This window comes from Anopheles aquasalis, chromosome 2 (genome assembly GCF_943734665.1).
Source record: "Anopheles aquasalis chromosome 2, idAnoAquaMG_Q_19, whole genome shotgun sequence".
NCBI classification, from domain to species: domain Eukaryota; kingdom Metazoa; phylum Arthropoda; class Insecta; order Diptera; family Culicidae; genus Anopheles; species Anopheles aquasalis.
Window position 1 is genome coordinate 65000647 of NC_064877.1, and position 22500 is coordinate 65023146.

General features: G+C 50.4%; 1 protein-coding gene across 6 annotated transcripts in view; it reads right to left on the reverse strand.

The window, feature by feature from the left end:
* The window catches only part of LOC126581189 (uncharacterized), a 66058-nt gene that overhangs the window by 3830 nt on the left and 39728 nt on the right, over positions 1 to 22500 (reverse strand). For all 6 annotated transcript variants that reach the window (XM_050244677.1, XM_050244682.1, XM_050244681.1 and 3 more), the window contains 2 exons: positions 6253 to 7371; positions 1 to 56 (listed from right to left, as the gene is read on the reverse strand). The exon at positions 1 to 56 is cut by the window's left edge and continues 76 nt beyond it. In XM_050244677.1, coding sequence (XP_050100634.1) covers positions 1 to 56; positions 6253 to 7363 — 1167 coding nt within the window. In that variant the 5' untranslated portion in view covers positions 7364 to 7371. The remainder of the gene's footprint in view (positions 57 to 6252; positions 7372 to 22500) is intronic.

Consider the following 22500-nt stretch of genomic DNA (forward strand, 5'->3'; position numbering starts at 1 on the left):
CGTCGTGTAGATGGTGGCCGTTGCCGCACCCTTGTCGTTGATGAAGGAGAAGTAGCCTAGTAGCAGGTGGTGATGGTGGTGGGAGAAGAAAGAAAGGAGAAGCGTCAGTCAAGCAGACAGGTAGCATTCAGTAGTGCAGTACACAATGTGTGTGTGGGGGGGGGGGGGGGCCAGCAATCGCCGGACAGATTGATTACTACGTTTGCTCTTCATTTCCCATATTAGCATATCGGCTTGCCGGAGTCTCGGTCTAGTGTCCATTTATGGATTCCCAGCGTTTCTCAGCATCGATCGAGATGACCAATAATTAAAGCAACGAACGGAGGAGTCTCAACGGTGCGCTGGTAAAGACGATTGTTTTGTGGACCCCGCTGGATTCCTCCAAGTGGCTTCCATGTATCCACGACCCGTGCGGTTCCATTGTGGGTTGCATAATGGGTTGGAGGAGGCGTTGGTGACCCGCCAGGACAGGGCAGATACCATTCCGCCGGCAGCTCATTAGCATAGACCGTGTGGAGACACAATCTGAAAGCAATTAGATTAACGGGATCGGGATCTGGTGTCTCAGGCCCCCAACGGGCTCTCAATCAGAAGCTGCCATGGCGTCTAATTTGCCTAATGCCGCCATCGCCCACCTCCCGGTATCGCTAACCGATACACAGTAGCTGCCGAAGTGTGGCCGAGCTGATGATAAGCCGATGATTACCGATGAATCAGTGAAAGGGGAACGAATAAAGGAGTAATAGATGAGGCCCGCCCGCTTTCGCCAAAAAAGACACGCCAGCCAATGCATTACGCAAACGAAACGGTGAGACGTTGAGGTGATGATAATGATAATGATGATGATGTTATCATACACCGTACCGGGTGCAACGAGGCCTTGTTCGCGCTGTTCCCGCGATAACACATCATCATCATCAACCCGCGGGGGTCTTTCGATAATTATGAGAAGCACTTTTTGGTTCCGAAACCTGGCTTACTGCAGTACGATGCACGCACCCACGTTGGCCGCTAGCTCGTGTTGGGTCCGAGAGGATGGTGAAAGCATTCGAGCAAGCGATTGTAAAACAAAGTGGTTGCATCCTCTGCCTCTGGTAAATAAGCGCCGACTTCTCTTCAATCTTATACCAAACACACGCAGAGGCCATTTCCCGAGGCCCGAGGGTGTGGAAAATGTGTTTCGGAAAAGCCGCCCAACCGGAGCTGGCAAAACCTCGGCCCCACCGGTAAACGCGGGTGAAAGAATCGGTGTGAAATGCAAAACACTAACAGCCGCGATGCTAACGCCAAACACTTCATTAGTTGCCTAGGTTAGGGCACCCCCCCCCCCCCCCCCCAACGAGGGGCCACTTGGGGCCTTGAAGATGATTTTGCAACGGCATCTCTTGCTCTCTCGGTCCGGGTCTCGGTGGCATCTGCCCACTTTCGGCGCAGGAAATTACAACACTCGCGATGGGAACCGGCGCAGAGATGGGCTGTAGATGCTGTAATACACGTGCCGCGCGGAACATCTGGCATTGACATCATGTGGCAGCGCCTTTCCTGTTGGGGTCTTTCCATTTAATGTGACACAATAGTAATAGCTGGACCGCACGCTAATAGAGCGATAAAAGCGGTGTTTTTGCGGTGTATTACTGTTGTAAACTTGTTGGAAAAACTATGCGGTAATTTTAGCTTTTCGCGTCCAGCACATGCAAACGGAACATTAAGGCATTCAGGCAGTTACATTCCTAGTGGTTAGGGAAAGAGTTTTGTTTTGACGTGAAATATAAGCACATATGGTCAACATGTGTGCGTTGTGGAGTAGCGAGTGTGCATATAAAACACTGAAGTGATTTGTTTGATTTAGCTCAGCAACTGTAAATTGGGTCAACTCACTCCACTGCCACCGGTAGCGTGAAATTACCTACAATCAAGCAGCTGGCACATTTAAACTGGCTTTAGAGGGATAAGATTAGATTTTTTGCTAGTGAAATCAACTGTGAAAGCATTGAAATCTTTTGTTTCAAATTATAAACCAAATCATAACATCATTTGATGTTAATTCCCGCATTGACGCCGTCATCCTTGAAGTTGATCTGTTTCATACGATCATGCTTCTTCGGGAGAGGCCTCTTCTTTGTTATAATTTCTTATAATTTTTAGTATATTACTATCAATTTGAGTGCCAATATTCTTGAAATGTTGGAGTTTAATATAAGATTTACAAACTAAAATCATATTTGATAGATTTGCCAACCAAAAAATCGGAAAAAAATACTTTATTTTTGCACGAATTAACGCGCGCAGTTCTTAATTGTCGCATGCGAACAAAAGTGCCAAAGAAATATTAATTTTGAAAAGTCGATTAATCAACATTTGATCTCCAAACCTCCAAAACTCTCTATGAGTTTGCTCCAAGACTCTTAAATTCAACGTCTCCAGCACACGTAAGATCGTTCAAATGGTTTAGCTGCGGCCTTAGCAAAAGATCAAACCCGTCGATAAAGAGTGTTGAAAATGTGAGCAATGGAAAGACTTCAACAAAACGGCCTTCGATCACCGATAACCAACCAGCGCTCTGATCTAATTTCAATCTTTTATTGATCCAATTTCTCGATCAAATCGATCACTTCTGATCTGTGTTTCGACTCCTAAACAATCCAAAGGGACCAAAACGCTACCAAGGGCAGCGCTACATCAATCATCTAGGGTCGCACCGGGAACCCGTATGATTGGATTGAAACCATCAAACACCATCAAACGTGTCTCTCTCTCTCTCTCAACAACAACCCACCACCAAAAGCCTAACCGACTGGAACCGGGCGGTACCGGGCGCGCAATCGGTCGCGATCGTCATTCGATCACCCCCGGGCATGGAAGGGCCGATCAAGGAGCGGGGAGCACAATAAGCACATTCCATCGTTGCGGTTGTTCGTCCGTATGCACCGCAGTGTGTGCGGTTCAAGTTCATACGCTGGTATGTGGTGCAGTATGCGGGTTTCGTCCGGTTTCCGGATCTTCTCCCTTTTCCACCTCGCGTTCTGATGACTAAGACCTTCTCCGGGCGATAGAAAAGATCACCAAAGATGTGCATTGTGCACCGGAGAAGTGCGGCCGCATCTTCTACATCTTCTGTTCCGTACCGAACAATGCCCGTGACATCGATGGTCGATGAACCTTTTCGTCGGTGTTCGCTTTAATAAATGATGATCTTGGACCGGGCGGCGGAGAGGCATCTGAACGCTCCGTCAAGGTCTGCTACTGAGCACTTGGACGCCCTGTGTCGATGAATTGTAAAACGAGATTTGTTGCGAGCAACGACTCTGTTCTTCGCATCTAACAAGCGAATGCCGCAAGGTCTATTAAGGACCGAGCGCCAATGGAAACACATTACAAACGCTGCTGCTGTGTCAATGGCCCTGCCCCACCCAGGGCGACTTGGGTCATGCCGGAATTCATGCCGGACGGGGATCGTCTTCGACTTCTTCGAACACAAAAAGGCATCACATCGCATCGGGCGCACAATGGCTTCATGCAAATTACGCACCGCACAAGAACCGATCCACGCACACACAACCGATAATTACGGGAGGTGGGGGAAGGGGGGGGGGTGGGGAGGGTGATCGGGCGATCTTTTCTAAAGGATGCATCCTCCGTGGCCGTGGCTAGCGTTTGACAACGATCTATCCACCGCGAACAATACCAACACCGCCACACGGTGCGCAGTTGTCATCGTCATCGGTCCCAGCATCCGAGCCACAAGCATAGCAGATCATTTGTCCACCCGATCCTCACAACTCCACTGCCACTGCGCCTGGCACTTCCATATTTGATTAATGATGATGGCGGGCGCAAATATTCTATTCTGATACCGTCCATAGACCGTACTCATCATGGCAGTCGCTCTCTCTCTTTCTCTCTCTCTCTAGCTATCTCTCTATGTGTGGTGACTATGGTAAAGGATGCAGCGCTGCTCCCTTGGCAACTAGATCCGTCCCTTGCGATAGGGTCTCTCGGTTGCCTGACGATGCATTTTTCATTTCTCGCGAAACGCATCATGCCAAAAGAGGGGGGGCTGGCAAGCGAGCGAGGGATAAGTAATGATGCAGTCCACACAGAGGTGGGGTATGGGTGGGTGGGTGCACCAAGGGCCATACAAATATGCAGTTTTCCGTCGGCAGTTTTGCATTCAATTAAAAATGCACCGTCACTGCCAGGGGGAGGAGGAGGAGAAGGTAGCAGGAGGGAAAACGATGTAGAAAGGGGGTTTGTGATGCATATTTTATTTCCTTTTCCAAAATGGTGGGCACACAGTCGTCGGAGCCAACTTGCTGGGGGGCTAAGGGCCTAGCATTCCACTAGCTGGTCGGCATCGGAAATTGGCTCGCCCAGCCGCCCAGAACGTTGTGAAGCTAGGGCAGGGAGGGAGACGGTAGGGCACACTGGCTCCGAAGCCGATACCGAAGAAAGCTATCGGCAGATCGCACGATTGACGTGGATTGATTGTGCGATTGCGTTTGGTGTTTGTGGTGATGATGGCACATTTTATGATTGGCATCTCTCTCTCTCTCCCTGTCTCTTCCTCTCTCTCTTATATCTCCTCTTTCACTTCTCCATCATTGCTTCCACATGCTGGGCGGCTGTAACACTGCAAACAACCAGAACCCCCAACACCAATGCTCGCACGTGAAAGTTGACTCTGCTCTCATCATCTACCACCCCGCCCCAAGAGGCACCAATGGGGTGCAAGCATAGGCACCAACTATTATGCAAATGCCCCTAGCCACCCATCGTGGTTGCTTTCGATTGATTCGAGCAGAGTTGGTCTACTTGGCCGCGATGATCTGGCGGCTAATTGTGCTCGCTACTGCTCTAGCGTGAAGCGTAGTGGCCAGCTTTATGCAAACCCCCCGGAATGCTACTGTGCCCAATAAATAAGAGGATTTTCGATTTTTGTTTAAGTTCCTGCTTTATTCCTCCAAATCAATTTCGTCACATTCAAAGTGATCCCCCATGGATGTAATGCACTTGCGCCAAAAGATTTTTCAGTTGTCCCAGTACCTGTGGAGCTCTGACGCGTTTGAGGCCCAGAACATTTTTCAAAATGTAATTGATGAATTATCTGAATATGTTAATAACATCAGCATGGTCTCTGGTTGTTAATTGACGGTTTTGCAACGCCAAATTTCGTATTTGTTGGGCGTGAGCTTTGTCAATTGACGTTGATGGTCGTCTACGACGTTCTTCGTCTTCAACACGTTCCTGACCATTTTGGAAATCTTTTTAACACTTTAACAATATCTTTTTTTAACTTAGCCGAGTCACCAAAGGCTTTCTGCACCTTTTTTTGCATATCCGCAACCCAAATTTTATGCAAATTCTTTGCTGCAAAAATTCGACATAGCGAAAAACGAAGAATGCACCTTTAGTACCTCATAAGAAAATTCATATTTCAAAAACTAATCATTCTTTTGAAGTGAAACTTGTCATGTATGTCAATCATAGTACTTAGTGAAACATAGTATCATAGTGAAACTTGTCATGTATGTCAAAAAATACGAGAATTAAAACAAATCGTTAGCACTAGCAAATTGAGTACCGGGTCCTGTTAATTAGTGGGCACAGTAGTACACTCTTTTTTAGTGGTGCCTGTGTTGGTCACTACTACACACAACACAAGAAAAGTAATCATTCGATTTCATTCGGACGGAAAATGAAACAACGGCAAAGTCAAAGGATAACAATGCTTCATCACACCCCAAAAAAACCTAAATCGTAACCAGCGCACCAGCGAGACCACCAAACGAACCGAAGTGAATGGTCCGGGGTGTGTTACGAAACGGTCGCTAACAACCGTGTGACACAGAGTGAGGTTTCATCCTGTGCTGGTGGCTACAGACTCCACTGCTGCAGGTCTACTGATGCACACGAGATGTCATCCTACTGCGCAGCCCCTGACGCTGGTAGTTGGTAGCTGGCCTCTCTGACTTTGGTTTGTTGCCGGCGGCAGCAGTTCAAGGCGTGACTTATGGAGTTCACGACAACGCCAACCCATTAACCCTCTGCCACCGAACTAGTAGGCCGCGTTTGTACCCCCCCCCCCCCGGGGCCAGTAAATTAGGGTGAAAGGATTGACCGAGGACAAGTAGGCTCGATGGTCTGACGTGACGCAACTGTTTCGATCGACACCGCCAGAGGGTGATCGCGTCGGTCTCACCTCACCTCGTCTCGGTCAAGGATTCGAGGCTGAAAACGGTGTGGGAGACTTACCGGGATAGTCCTGCGGTATCTTGTAGCCCTTCTTCCGGCTCGTGCCGGCCTTCGTGTTGAACACGTGGTAGCTCTTGTAGCTCTTCATGTACCGGTACAGCAGGAACAGATCGCCACCGGCCGCCGTCGTTGTCGTCGTGGTGCCGGTGCTGCTGCTGGCCGACGCTTTGGTCGCCTTCTTTGATTTCGCCTTCGAGACACCGCCACCACCGCCAGAACCGGACCGTTCCGCCGTGCTGCTCGATTCGGCCGAGCTGGACGAGGTCATGGTGTGGTCGCCGGTGGTTGGTCCCGCTGCGAGTGCCCCCGCCGTCGATGCCGAAACCGCGGAACCAGCGCAGGACGTCGAGCTGGACGTGTACGTAAGTCGGATGACGCGTGGTAACGAGAAGCGCTCGAGGAACTGGTCCGCCACTAGCGGTTCGGTAAGGGATTCGGTCGACAGCTTCGAACCCTTGCTTTCGCCGGTCGAGCAATCGCCTCCACCAGCGCCAGACGAGTTGAGGGAGTTGAGTTTGTAGCGCTGGCGCTGGCGTAGCAGGGCCGCATTTTCCAGCTCGTTCCGCCGCGCCATCCGCGCATTCTCGAACTCGGCCACTGAGAACATGTTGGCGCTGGTGTCGTGCGAGTTGAAGCGCCTCAGCTTCGGTTTACCACCGTCGCGCCCCCCACCCGTCGGTTGCAGGATCTGCAGCGGCAGGTTGGTCTGCGAGTTGAACGTTGAGGCCGCGGCCAGCGAACCGTCGGTGGCGGTTCCGATGCCGGTACCACCAGCCACGGCACCGGCACCACCGGGCGCAAGGTTTTGACCGATCTTCGCTAGCAGGAACATCGGATTTGGTTTGAATTTGCCACCGGCGAACTGTTTCTTGCCACCGGCGTTACCGGATGCGGCGGCGGCGGCAGCGACGGCGGCTAGTTGCTGCTGCAGTTGGGCGTGCTGTTGCTGCTGGAGTTGCTGCTGGTGTTGCTGGAGTTGCTTCTGCTGGGCGGCCGTCGGATTGGGCATGTGCGGGCTCGACTCGATCAGCCAGTTCGCCAGGTGGCGCTGGCGCTCGAACTCGATGCTGGCCCGCTGCTGCATGTCGGTCATCTTGAGTGCGTCGGTCATGCTCTGTACTGTGGTGGTGGTGACGAAGAGAGAGAGAGAGAGAGAGAAAAGGGGAAAGGTAAGCAGTTAGTAAAGGAAAGGTTCCAGCACGGTGCACGCCAGTGACATTAATCAAACGCGCGCGCGAGTCACTTGCGGCCACTTTCACGGCCTTTTACTCGAGCGAAAAACGAACGTTCCAACCCGGGAGGGGGGCGGGGTGGGTTTGGGTTGGTGCGCAACAGACACTTTTGTTGCCAGTTGTTGGGCTGCTTATGGTATTAGACAATTTATTAAAATATATTCCATCGCTCGCTTGCGCGCTCACTGCGCGCTCCAAGTCGCCATTTTGCACGATCGCCCATTGCGATCCGTTTCCGGTGTCCAGGGTGCCGGGATCAGGAGATCGTGTTTCACGATAGGGCAGAGGGCACACACGTTGGGCACCGGGCAGAATCGAGAGCTGAAAGTGTAACTCTTTCGTGTGCGGCCCACGCCTTTGGTTGTCGTCGTCGTCGTGGCGATCGTCGTAACAAGGGCGGAAAAACGGAGAAAATACCCCGATCCCGTTGCTGGTGCTCTCTATCGATGGCGAGATCGTCGATAGAGAAAGGCGCAAGTTTTGTGCCGCGCAGTGTGCCAAACGCGATCTAATCTCTCAATTAACTTGTCAACAATGGCATCGATCGCACGCGCGCTTGTCTCGTGGTGCGACGACGATGACGCCCAAACAGGACATTGTGGTTTATGGGCGTGGAACACAATTCAATTTTCATCCGGTAAGTCCCACCCCCGCCCCCTCGATCGATCTACGTGTGTTGTTTGCACGTCTGGGTGGTAAGGCGTACTGGTAAGGTCACTGGAGTCACTGGGCCAGGACCGGAGGGGGAGGCTAACTTACGCGCTGTTTGACCGAGAACACCGGGCACCAGGGGTAGCTGGTGCCACGTTTTATGCTGCAAATTCACCAGCAGTAGGACGTGCATTTTTGGGCCTTTTGTTTGATGGCAATCTTCCCGTTTTGCTGTTGCGGTTTGTTGATTCACTTCTACTTCACCACCACAGACACACCCACACCTAAGGCCACTCGAGCTCGATCCACTCGCTACGCTATCCGCGATCGTACTGATACGCTTTTTGGGCGCTGGAACGTAGGCCTCCGGGCTCCTGCGCGCACTTATCCTCGGCTGGAGAGTGTAGTGTAGATTGCCGGTGGATCGCTAGCAGATGCGTCCCTAGCACGCATCACTTTTACTTTGCTCAGTGGTGCGTTGATGTTGTTTGTTCCACGGTCCGTGCAGTAGCGGTGCATGCGGTTGATAAGCATGCGAGCGCATAGGATATTAGTGGTAATAGTAATGGATGGATTAGACTCTCTAGGATCGATTCCCATCTTATGATGAGCAATCACGTGAAGGTGATTGGGCAGAAGATCCGTTCCATCAGACGTTAGGCAAGTGTAAATGACTGATTTGCAAGCGAAACTGCTGTTTGCTGTTTGGTCCTCTTTCAGTTGTCGTTGATACACAAGGTACTGAAGACCAATTGACAGCAGGAATTCTACCGGAACGGAAGCTACTGGAACTCTAAAACGTAAGGATCATTCCCAGATGCTAGTCCTGTGTCATACTGATTTGAGAATGCATTTTTGCTCGCTATAATCTGTTTAAGTTCTTAGATCTTTCGCTTAAACCGACTGAAAATTTGCTTGATCTTCGCGTTTTAATCCATGCCAGATTCCATAACATTTCAAATAATTCAATGTTATTATTTACCAGGTGTACAACCTTAAAACGGCTGTCGATAAAAACACAATTTTTAAAATAGAATACCAAAAAATAAATTATTCCAACTATTTTTCCTTGCTAGCTAGACATTTTTCCTTTTTTTTTGGGCAATTTGTGTATTCCACGCCAAAAGAATTCTCCATTTAGTGGGCCAAACCACCAGTCAAGTCATTTTCCGATATTTTCTTACGAATCAGCTTAATGTATTGAAATAATTTTGGACCATGATGAGTGTGATGTGTTTTGGTTTCGCTCCATCTGCCTATCGTTTATGAATGGGGAACCCATTCATAAAACTTAAGCTATTTGAAATGGCTGGTTAACATACGGCTCGTCCGTCCTTATATATGTTAAAAAAAAGAAATGGCTGGTTGAGTAATTCCTACACCTGTTTGTACTCCTGGTATAAGTATGTCCTTTTGTCTAAAGATGGTCATTATGGATGGAGTTATGGTCATTTAATTATCGTCGGCAATTGGCTTGCAATTGAGTGTTTGTGTATCAGTGTAAGGCAAAAATACAAAAATCACAATGAGCATCATCTGACAATTAGCGCTAAGCTAAGGACAGTCGCTTCTGATCACTCTATTCTCGTGGATTTTCCCGCTAGAAGTTGCACGAATGCTAGCATCCCAGCGTCCGCGTCCGAACCCAAATAAGGCACAAGCACCATCGCAGCATATCGGAAATTAGGCCATTATATCGGTATTTTTCACGGCGCTAGCCCCTTTCTAGTGCAATCCAGCCAAGCTCGACCATCAACCAAAAATTGTGCCGCATCTCACTGGCATCATCGCACTGCGCCACACCACATTTCGTCAACAACACGCCCATTCCTCCTCCTCCTCCTCCTAGGGCGGTTTCCCCTCTAATGCACCGGCAAAGCGAGCTTACTTATGCGCCTCTTTATGCTTGCAGACTACCGCTTTTGCAACCGAATGGATGGATCCACAATGCAGTTTCATGCATTTCTCAAGATGCAACCGGGGCTAGGGCGATGTGGTGTAGGGTGCTGGGCTATCCAAATCCGTAGCCCGGATTAAGATGGAAAACCGCACTCCACGCCCCACGAAATCCGTTGGCTAATGTGAGCGTCGTGAGCAAAGCCATTTCATCAAAAGCCTGAGCATCGCGTTGCCACCATCGCCGCGCTACGCTTTCGATTTTAATTTATGGGAATGAATCATAAGCCACGGGGTGCGCCTGGGCATGGATTGCGATGCAATATTGCACCTTCTCCCCCCTCGTCACCTACATCGCTACGCATCCACGTGCTCGTTCCACGAGATTGCGAACTACATTTCTGCGTGTCTGCCTCTCTCTTTCTCTCTTTCACTCTCGTGCGATTACTACAACAGCAACAACGAAAACAAACCTTCGGTAAACCTTGGAGCGGCGCTACTTGTGGCCCGGCCAGGCTGGGTGGCGTCGTCGTCCCTCGATGCCGGTTGCTGGGCCCGAGGCCACCCACCGGCACCGTGATCGTGGAGGCGCAATAAATGGCGCTTTAATTGCATATTTTCCATTCCTTCGCCCTCGTCCATTGCGTGTCCGTGCGTAGTATACGGTGAAAAGCCGACCACCCCACCCCTCCCCACAACAAGCCCCACGATAAATCAAAAGCTGAAGCAAAATCGCTCAACTCACGGTCGCCGGATCGCCTGAACGCGCGATGGCGGATGGTGTCATTCGTTGTTTTCACTCACGTTCGACGCAATTTTGCCATATGACGCCCCGGCGGTGGCATTTATTGGAATTGCAACCGATCGCATCGGATCGGCTCGCTCTTCCAATTTCAATTGATATCCAGCCACTGGCACCGGATATGCGACGACACCTGGATGGCAATTATTGTCACCCGTGGAACCGCGTTGGCCAAAAATGCGTTGCGCGGAGTTTCAAAGGATCAACAAAAACGAACAAAATAAAAAATGGACGAACCGGAACGTACGGAGAACGGTCGATGCATAATGGATGTGATACTTTTGCTTTCCGCCGGTTTGGCGCGTGATTTTTGCGATTAGTTTTTCGCGGTCACGCGACTTTGGGTTTTGGGACGAGGGCTTAACCCATCCGACAAGGTGATTCGGAGCCGACTTCCACTTCTGCTAATCGGCCGGCTGCCGGTTTCACTAATCATCATACGGGAAAGTGATGTACGGACCGAATGGCGCGTAATGAAATGAATATTTCATCTCCGTTTCACTTCAACTCTCAAAAGCGTCCACCTACGACGGTAGCGCGGAGGGGGATTGTTTGTTTCAACAACAACCGTTGGTCAGCCCACCGTGGGCCACTAAATGATTGCCATGTCGCCGACCGCCGCCATGTCATAAATATGTTCCGCATATCATCGACGAAGGAGAGGGCGGCGAGCATGATAAACGACCGACGAGCAGAAACGGACCCAATTTGCATCGTAACGCGCGTTAAATGGAAAGCATCGATTCGTTGCCACAGAGCATTCCGTTGGCCTTGGCTCTTAGGGCAGATCGGAAGGCCGAACTTGAAGACGCACCCGTGGGTTTCACGACAACTTGTCGACGCGATTTTCGCGATCGCGCATCGTCGTCACGCACGGTTGACTAACGGGGCGACCGTGCGAGGGAGGGAGTGATGGTACCGGCAGCGAGGCAGAACGGGCAAAAGTTCTGCTCCTGCTGCCGCTACTGCTAAGCCCGGAGGCATTTGCATCACGCAGCTATATGCGCGAGTGAGGGCGCGTGCGTCTTGCATCTAATGTACGTCTAATGAATGGCCAATTAGAGGCATGGGCACACTCCCGTTGGTACCGTTGGGTACGCTTTATGGCCGCCGGGCCACGCAAGTTCGCAATCGAAGACGAAGACACGCGGTTCCAAATTGCATTACATGCGGTAAGTGGCTGCAGGCAGGCGAAGCAAGGGGTATCCGTGGCATTAAGAGAATTGCAGAAGTCGTGCATGAGAGCGAACAGCACAAGTTGGAAGCGGCTGGATGTGATCATTTGTCGCTAATGAGATGCTCGTTGCATTTTATCGCGGGGCGTATTTCATGATCCCGCAGACACTGGGCTCCGTGGAGTTCTTGCGTTGCAGTCTAGTTGCAGCGACAAACCTAGCATATTAATCATTACTCGAGGTCTAGTGTTTATGATAAGCTGTTCGCGCCTATTTTGTGGCCAAGATATGGGAGGTAGACCGTTGTACCGATGGTTCATGCTATCGATTGAGTAAGTGGTTGAAGATTAACGGTTTGCAAAAGAATAAAATGGTATCTTCCATCATCATTCACATATGGATAAGAGTTCAGTCCATGGATACTGTCCAGAATGGACGTAGTCTTTTCACTCGTTTATGTAAAGGGCCATTCTCCGAAGGACATTTGACCCCGTATATGAAGGGAGACGACGGAGAACCCGACAGAAAACGAAGTAATGTGAGTTATACGATAATCTTAATGACAAAAGGCCTAGTTCGGCAAGTCTTCTTGGACCTTGTAAGCCTAGCAAGGACCAATTCGAGCTCTCAGTTGTAGCGCTTGATATGTACGGTCTCTTTCATCTGCAGCAAAAAATCCTCACAAAAAACTGCAAAAAAAAGAGCAAACTTGTCGGAACCGTCGGTACGCACTTCCACGTACCGATGAATTAATCATCATGTGTACGGCGTATCCGTTACGTTATCTTTAAGTTATTTCTCTCGATTGACTCACGTGTGCAAAACGAGTAAAAAAAAAAGTCGAAACCTGAACTTTCCATTTCGTCGATTCCAGACACACCCGAGATGAATAGCAAATGCAAAATGCCTCCTCGTACTGGTTATGGTTAACGCGGGGAAGGTGTACAACAGATTGACATCATATACGCTCCGTTGCGCTGCGCTGTAACACTTGTAGAAATCGTAAGAAACGTTTAATTTCTTGCAGCGTACGCACGCACGATTCGATCATCTTCGGTGATCGGTGTGAGCATTCAAATGACAAGCAGGTCCCCGTCATCGAAGGTGGAATGTCTGGCTTTTCTCGATTGATGGTGAACGTGGTGTGGTTTGCGTCCAAATAGCTGCCGGTACGTGCAGTTATCCTCAAGGTAATGGTCGAATGGCGTGGCTGATGGCATGTTATGAATCTCTTGTGCTACAGTCAACAAGAACTGCACAAGGAGGGGTTAGGAACATACAAGAAGCCTTGGTTTCATTTCCAATCCTCTGCTCTCGATGCGGTTCAGTCGACTACGCTGCACATTGAATGGTTTCGCTGCAAGCGTCATCGATCAATATCAAATTAGTTCCAGCTCCAAATGTTGTTTGACAGCTGCAAGTGTGATGAGTTCGACGCATGACATCTTGTGGCCGTTTTTGGTGGGCGAACTGGCGCTCTTACGCGCTGAGGTAATTGGCATTCACAATTAGGATTGCAATAATGCTACGAGAGCACTATGTGTAGCTCGCACTGTATGGATCGCCAAGGATTTGCAATCGTTCCTGTCAACTTTCACCTATCCTGGTCCGTCCAATTCTGGCCTCGGCCGGGGCTTTTCGAATTCATCAATCACGCAATTTACATAACGATCGATGATCGTTGTTGCTGCCCGTCATCCCGGCGAAACCGGGGGGAGAAAAAGGAGCCATCGCCCTGGCCTCGATGGCACAGTTTTTGTGTTTCCCTTCGCGTTGGCCAGCAAACAACAACAACAACAACAGCGGTGGTAGTGCTGTGCGCAAAATAATATTTGCCACAGAGCCTGCCAAAGACTGTACAGTGACGTTGCATTGCATACACTTCTTTTCGATTTGTTTATTTGCTTGACACTCCTAAATCGCTTGAAGTTAAGAAGCGCGAGAGCGAGAGAGAAGTGGATCAATTGTCGCCATCTTGCCACAAAGGACAAAACCATGGCGAAGGAGAGAAGGCTCGTTGATCCCGGATGCGGTAAGATGCTTCACGTGATGGCATCATCTCATCGAAGTACGCACCCACCACCATCTAGCTCACATCTTAGCCCGTTTGCTACAATTATATCATAATTAGGCGCGCGATCGCGATCACTCCATCATGGGCAAGCGCCAGTCAGTCAGGTCGCGCGACCGCGATCGCACCTCAACGTTGTTTGGAGCGTGGAGGCTTGAGTGGCAATGTACCGGGCCGGGCCGGGCCAGGTCGAGTGTTCAATTAAGCGCGTATGTCGAAGATCCAACAGAAGAGAGTGTGTGCCGTCCAATTTGGTCTGCCTGAGTGCCAGCGGGGAGCTGGCCAAAGATGTTGAACTGAAGGGGTCCAATTCGGCCCCCCATGGTGCTGTATTTGGATCGCGCGCATTAGTGTGGCGGCGTATGTTGTGTGTTGGTATGTACTAGCTTATTATGTTAATACACTTCAGCGGAAAAAAACATACATGACCCAGCGGACGTGACCAAATTAATTGTCTGCATAATTGCAATCCACCCGGGGGTGTCGCAGGGTGTAATGGATATTAGCGCCAGAGCTCATCATTACTGGCGGTGGACGGAAGGCGGTCGGATCATCTATCAGTGGCAGATACCGGAGCCGCAGGGAGTTCGATGTTTTCGATTACATATCGGCGCAATTGAAACCGCGGTCCGAGGTCCGAGCGCCCTCGCCGGTGTTATCGAACTTCAACCGCCGCAAGAAGACACCCGGACGTGGTGTGGCTAGCTGCTGTCGCCCGTGGAGTGAGCTGCTTTTTTGTTTGTTTTGTTAAACGCATTCTTATGCTTGGGAAAGCGGCGATGTGTATGTTGTTTACATTTCGAATTGTTATTGCATAAGGACAATTGGAGGACACTGCAAGGGCTGGAATTTGAGGCGTTGAAACAGGCGATGGGAGTCAAGTTGTCAAGCTTCTCCTCCTTCAAGGTCGACGATATGTGTTGTTAATTATGTCACTTTTGCTGCCTCCAAATTTTTGTTGCCATAAATCGCGCGTTTGCTTTGATTGCTGCACGCACGATCACTCAATCGCTCGATCAAAACAACAAACGACGTTGATCAGCTTTATGCATTCAACCTTTTTTTACAAATAAAACATCTCGCCACCGTCACCGACTTGAGTGGCTTCTGTCGTGAACGCTTTCTGTAATACTGCCTCCGGGGGCGCGGAGGTCCGACTGTCAGGTTGAACATGGCGCTCACCACCGAGCACACCAATCAAGTTCGGTGTCGTAAAATTTGAGACAACACCCAGGGGGAAAAAGTGTTATGAAAACGAATGGTTCAATGATAAAGAGCAACCGGTGGAAATGATCCACGGAATGATAACGTTTCGATCGTCGGTTTGGTCACCGCGCCTTCTATCGCGATCGCTACCCGTCACCGGATGCCAAATCGAGGAGCGAGGACCAGCAGACAGTCCACAACATGTGATGCTCTAGATTTCGGGCTCCGTGTGTGTGATTCGGTGACGGATCCAAGATTAATGTGGCCATAAAATGCGTTAATTGTTTCAACATTTGTCATGTGGCGAGCATGTGGTGCACAGATTCCTCTTGAGCTAATCCTGGGTGATGATCGCGTGGCGCACCGTTTCATAGAGAGGTTTCGGCATCATCCAAGCCCTTGTGCTAAAGATGGATGGAACTGGCTGTTCAAAATGTTGAGTCTCTGACCCCCGGAGCTGTGGCTCATCTTCATCCCATCCCATCCCATGGGGCGTTGCAACTTTCTGCACACTAATTATCTCGCCAACGTTCGCGATGGCGATCGCGCCACTAGACGTCTAGTTGATGAACATTCGACATTCCCGGGGGGGGAGGCTTAATGGCCACACCGCGCACCTCCCCAGCGAGTGGCCATTTTCGACGAACGACCTAATGGCGGAATGGTCGAAAATGTGTGATTTATGCGGTAATTAAGGCGAAATGAGAGGCGCGTTCGCAGTTGCGCTAGCTGGTTGGCTGGCTGGCCCCGGGATGCAGTTCCTCGTGGCCCTGGAAATGCCGTGTAGCCGAAGGGGCTCTGGCCTGATGTGGTACGATCGGTGGCGGCTTCGAGGCGCTAATCATCTGACAAACATGTGTGAATTCGGTCGGACGCGGTTTGATCCGTCAGAAAAGGCCTGGCAAGCCATTCCGCAACTGCAACACACCTTCCTCCTCCGGTGTTCAGATCCGAGCATAATCCAAACAGCATCTCTAATGATACGCCGATCGCGACTTGTAGTGATTGGGTGGCTGTAGATTGCAAAATCAATTGCGATCGTTGGTTATGAAATTGCTTTTTGGGTTGTTTTTTTTTCGTGCCGAAAGGCCAAGCGTCCGCTAGAACACAGAACGCATCTGCTGGATTCAGGTTCGCTGCCATATGGGGAGCATATCGCTTCCGATAAAAAAAAACAAAGCATCGCGCATGCAACGTATGCTTAATGGATTAGTCAGGGACATTCCAAGGATTGAAATGTCATGTCATGCGGGTTCTTTTGCTCCGCTTCCAGCCGAAATGAAGCCCCATTCGGCGAAGGTCACGCACATTAGTGCATAAGCTGTGATCCGGCCTGAGCCTCTTGTGTACCGGCGACTCTGCGATTCCATCGCGAGAAACTCGAGCACGGCCACCAAGACCCCACCCCACCATTGACCTTTTGGTTCAAAATGGGGCTGGCCCGGGGTCGGTTTGTTACTTTCGCTTCGCTCGACAATCTCTCGACCGTCGGTCTTCGGAGCCTCTCGGTCATCAGCAAGACGTGTGAGTTGAGTGTGAGTGAACTTCCTTTAAAGATGCGTCCCGTGAGCCCTAGGAGAGTGGAAATGAGCTGCAATTGTGATCATGTTCAACGCCAACTGTTTGGCGAATGTTGCTGAAACTTCAATCGCTGCAAGCGGAAGCGTGGCGTTGCTGACGATGCACCGGAACTGAACATCCGTCAACCAAACAAAGATCCTAGGCACTGTCCGTCCACAAAGAGTATACACACAATGCGCGAAGCATAGAGTCCGTGGCGAGCAACGAAAAGACGAAGCGAAAGTGCAAAGTCAGCTGGCTCTTATGCTGCCTTGTTTTGCTTCTTCTCCGGCACGTTCTGCAGTCCGCTTGCTCTAAGCGCACTGCATCCGAATCCTAAACATTACGGCGATCGAGATGATCAGTGCACACCCGGATACACCACGGTACGTCGATAGATCCGCGGCTGGTCGTACGAGTGTTCCGTTTATTGCTCTGCAACCGCACTCCGCTCCGCACACTGCAGCCCTTTGCGTCCATTGCTTTGTGTTGGGTGCCCCATGTTGGTCCACGACGATTGGTTTCCACGATCTTGGTGGTGGCCACAGTACACCACGATCGTGATTGGTTTGTAACCGAACCGAACCAACCCATACCACGCGTACCAGCTTGCATTGAAAGCGGGAATCGTTGGCGAATCGGGGGGTTTATGTTGCGAGAGGGACCGGAGACAGTTATCGTAAACATATGTCCCCCGCACTGCCGACGATCGCGTGCCCCTAAGCTCTGGCTGGGAGATTGGGACCCAACAACAGCACCAACACGGTACAGCAACACCTCGACACGGCAACATAATCGACGGAACGTGCCAGTTTGCGCGGATTCGCGATCTCGCGTTGCTTCCACAAACCGCGCTTACCGCTTTCCTGCCCACAAAACACACAGGATGGACCGTTTAGGTGGACCCCTACAATGTGGTGAACGTGGTGTGTCCACCCTACAAACGAACGAACGGTCGGTACCGCTAGATTGTTCTTATTATGATGTTGGGCTGTCGGAGCTGTGTGTTGGCGTGTAGACACACTCACAGACCAACCAGACCCCTTGCTCGCTCTATGACAACCCATAAATGATCGCTGTAGCGTGATGATGAAGCGAAGCGGGGGCTGCGGGCTGGGCAACAGCAGAACATCAGAAAATCAAACATATTAGATCGATCTGCGGGTGTGCGATGAAGCTCGTGAGCAGCAGCAGCAGCAGCAACTGTGGTTGACCTTCGACGTGGTCGTACAAGCTGGCCAGCCCTTTCGACAGACAACCCAAGTGGCGGAGAGGGCGGGTGGCCATTAACCTCGTTGGGAATGAGTTTCCCTTTCGCGATTTTTGAGAAGTGCGAGAAAAAGCCGCTAGAACAGTGGTGTGGTGGTGGCGGCGGTGGCGACGTTGTCTGCGGTCCTTCTTGGGGTGCTACCTACAATTTGCTGCAACCGACAACCACCAGCAATAATCGAAATACTTGAGAGATCATTCGTTTATCCATCGTTGTAAGATGGTTTGTCATTTCGCCGGGGGTGTGCCTACTAACACCCTTTCACCCACAAGGAGTAGTCATCGAGAGCGTCATGTGGTGCAGCCATTTGTGTATTGCGGCTACTGTACTTTTTGCCAGCCAGCCACCAAGCCATGCGTCCTAATGCTTCGGGGTCAGATGCTTACGTATGCAGCTGCAGGTTTAATGCACCTCAAACTGCAACTGGGGCTTCTGAGGCGATCGCACACATTCCCGTACTGGCGACGATTTATGTGTGCTGGTCATAAAAATATTTCTTCTCGCTAATAAAATGTTAACGAGACAGCGGCCAGCCAGCAGTTGCAGTAGCTTTCGTTCTTTCGCATCCGTCCATCCGTCCGCAGATCTCTCTAACGGTCATCACCGGGGGCGCACAATTTTTGGCGCATAACTTGTGGCACACTTGTGGGCACTCGATGAATATTCTGATGACCGAGTGCAGCATCATCAAACTCACATCCCTGTTTCCAGGTCCCGGTTCCCGCGGTCAGCGCTAACGAGATACAGCAAATCATCGCGATCGTGCACTCTATCGTTGATGGGTGTTCGCTACCGAGATTCGGATTCCTATCCTATCGTCGCTGATTGATTTGCTGATTTGGCACCGTTTCGATGGCCATTAGCATTCGTAGCAAACATTGTTGCATGTAAATCCCAGGCGCACACACTCGGTAGCGGTGGTGAATGTAAATCGTCCGATCGGATCGATTCCCAAATTTGCAATGAAAATCGGGCGTTAATTGGATGGAAAACCTCTTGCGTCTAAATCGAGATCCGACGGCTAAATCGACAACCAGTGACACGTTACCATGGCCACCAAAAACCACGGTCATCTGCCTGGCGTATTTTTTTTATTTTTTGGGTCCCGGGACCTCGGGAGATTATGGTGCTGCGATAATCTTTGGGAGCGATTTGTCAAACATCTCGATCGACCTCATTTATCAAATCACACCCCAATCTGTGTTTGAACAACGGGACAGGGGCTAGTGGCTGGAGGGGTGGCCTACGGTTCGGAGCGGTCGGAATTGGAACGGATTCGACCGACAGCTGGCCACCGGAGATCGGCTGGCTCGCTTATTAGCCCCCTCGAGCGAGCTGATTCGATGGGATTGCGTCACTGTGACAAACGAAATCGAAATCATAATCGTGCGCGTTGTGCCGTCGGGCCATCGTCGATCGTAATCTGGCAGCATATCGTATTATGACAAGCTATCTATCCGCTCACCCCTTTTTGCCGGACTCCATTGCCATCGCCATCGTCCATCGTCCATCGAATTTTTGAAAGCAAATCTCGTGCGAGTGAGCGTCGCACGGTGGGGTTTTGGGTTTCGAGTGAGCTTTGGCTTTCGAGAAATTAGCGCGCGTGCCGTCGGTGTATGTGGCGGTGGTGATAGTGGACCGATACCGATTAGGCTAATGATGAAGAAGCATTTAATCCATATCTCGCTCGCTTCGTTCGGTGCGTTGCTACGTAAGCGAAAATTACTCTTTTCACTCTTGGGGAGGCGTTGATACGGTGGCTGCAGTCATTTCCATTCAAATCAACGGCACGAGCTGTGAGTGCACTCAGTGGGCAGTGATTCAGACGGACGTTGCTTATTATGCACACAACGGAGTGTTTGTATCCTAACTAAGGCTGTGGCGCTGACAATTTGGCCTCATTGTGATTCGCTTTTTTCAATTCCGTCCAGAACGGCATGCAGAAGAGCTGCAGTTGGGTTTGTTTCATCGGACCTTGTTTTCATCGGAATGTTACATCATTGAGATCCTCATTTTAAGAGCAACCATCCTCCATTTTAGAAATAGTCAAAAATAGTTTGACCGATTTCTCCGGTATAAAAATAAATCAAATGTAGTAGAATTCAAAATTTGTCTTAAAAAGGGCCACACAATCCTAGAATAATTTTGTTGATATCGAACGATTCAACAAAAAAACAAGAAAGGCTGCCAACATATTTGGAACCTTTTCTCCAACTAAAACCCTTTACTATGGTACTACTAAACAAGAATCCACCTTCTCATATACTCGCTAATTCACCTGCAGCAAAAACCTTCGTTGAAACTGTTGCTCGACATGGTCCCAACTTCTCCTCGATATCAGAGCGTGCCACTGATCGTTGCTAATGCGTATCCAACGTATTGCGTACCACGATTACCCCTAACTCAGTATGTTTAGCATAGTACGGTTGATTTAAACTGTCGCTTGTGTCGCTGATCACCCCGGGTTAATTGGGAAATCGACTCGAGCCGAACGCCAGCCTAATGAGCGTCTGCCAACCATCGAACCCATTCCCTATTGTAACCCTATTGGAAGTCAAGACTCCAGTTTTATCCCCCCATTGTTAACACACCTCCCTCTGCTCGCTCGACCCGGTGCGCTTCAGCGTCAATTGGGTTCGGTTGCGCGGTCGGTCAGCGCGATGATTTCGACACGATGATCTCGGTCCCCCAAAAAACTTCCCATCGATCGCGATCACTGGCCACAGGCTCGCTGGAGGCCTTACCGAGTGGAGCATGGGTGGCATAAATTATGTAATTTGCGATACGGTCCAACCCAATCGGTTCGAATCTACCCTTTTCATCAGTCAACCATGGACGGGCTACCACCATGCTTTTGCGCCACTTGTTAGCGCGGGAGTATGTCGTCGCGATCACATGAATTTCACCCCCAGCACCACCGGTGGTTCGCGATCCGTTTGGGACCTTTTTTTTCCCGCTCATTCTGTTTTATTGTTTGGCGTTTTTTTTTCTGTGTGTGCAAAGTAGCAGTTTAACGGTCGATTCGGTAAAGTGTGGCCACAATGCAAATGCTAGTTGGTGTTCGTTTTTGATGTGTGGTTTCGATGACTAGCGGCAAACGGCGTCGAGCCCAAAGACTGAGCCTGCACTAACTGCCGAGTTGCCCTTCCAGCAGGTGATTGATATTGACATCGGGCAGGCAAGCCAGGGGCGGCCCATTGTTCCCAAGCTGCTAACGAACCACCCTGAGACATGCTCGCAGCGGCGTCTGTGACGTGCGATTCTCATGTGTGCAACACGGCGCACTGGCGGCGCAGCCTTTGTTGATTGTGGGAGCGCACAGGGGAGCGAGCCGAGCCGCTGCAGATGATTGCAAGTCAACCTCCTTCATGCCAACCTCCTTCATTTCGACTCCTTCCCTTTGGTGGAGCCAATCGTGTTTGCAAATGATCTGACGAGAAGCTCTGAGAAGTCATCAGCAATTGTGCGCTATAAAAAGGAGGGGGAGGGGGGGGGCTAGGTATGCAGGTTCAACAGGTGTACGCGTGTGTTGCGTTGTAGGAGTTCTCCAGACCAGAGGTTGACAACATGGCACGAACCGCAGGTCCATAAACCATACCCCATGCGCCCTCCCAGGCGCTTGACAGCTCGTCTGTAGATCGTTGTTCACTTCCGACTCACCTGCAACAAGATGGAGACGATAAAAACTCAATTACTCGCTCAAAGAACAATGCAATGCAAAACAAAAACCATTTCCATCCCAGCAATTCGAGCGCGGTAAGCACTACGTAGAGGTCACATAGCTGAACATTGCCAGATCGCGATCTTCCTACCCTATCGTCGAGTTTCGGGCACTCTACGGTCGCATTATGAGAATGCTCGTGTTCGTCGCCATAATGCTGCTGCCTTCTATTTATTTATCGCGACAACACAAGACAACAAACACAAGACCCGAGCGGAAGTTCCGTGCCACAACCACCCGCCAATGGTGCGCCAGAGGGCACGTCTGTGCGTGGTGTGCGAACCTCAGCCCTCAACCTTGTCACGCACTTGGGCGTGCAGAACGACGGCGATGTTGAGCATCGATTTACATAATAAAAGTATGCCACCGCGCGCAGCCAGCGGCAGCGGTGACCTTCGAGGAGGAAGAACTGAGCAGAGCAGAGACATCACTAGATCCAAGTGCGAGACGACGCGAGTCACTTCCTGCCAACCTTGCCCTCTTCTCGGTAAGGTGACTGTGTCCAGTGAGTCCATTCGAGCGGAAGACGCATCTTAAGAAGAGTACTCAAGAGTTCGTGTGCGGTGCGATCAGTTACAGCTTGGCAAAGCCGTGGCCACCGACACCAACCGGTCCCAATGCCCAATGGTGAATTGAATTGGGCTCATTGTCAACAGTCTGTGCG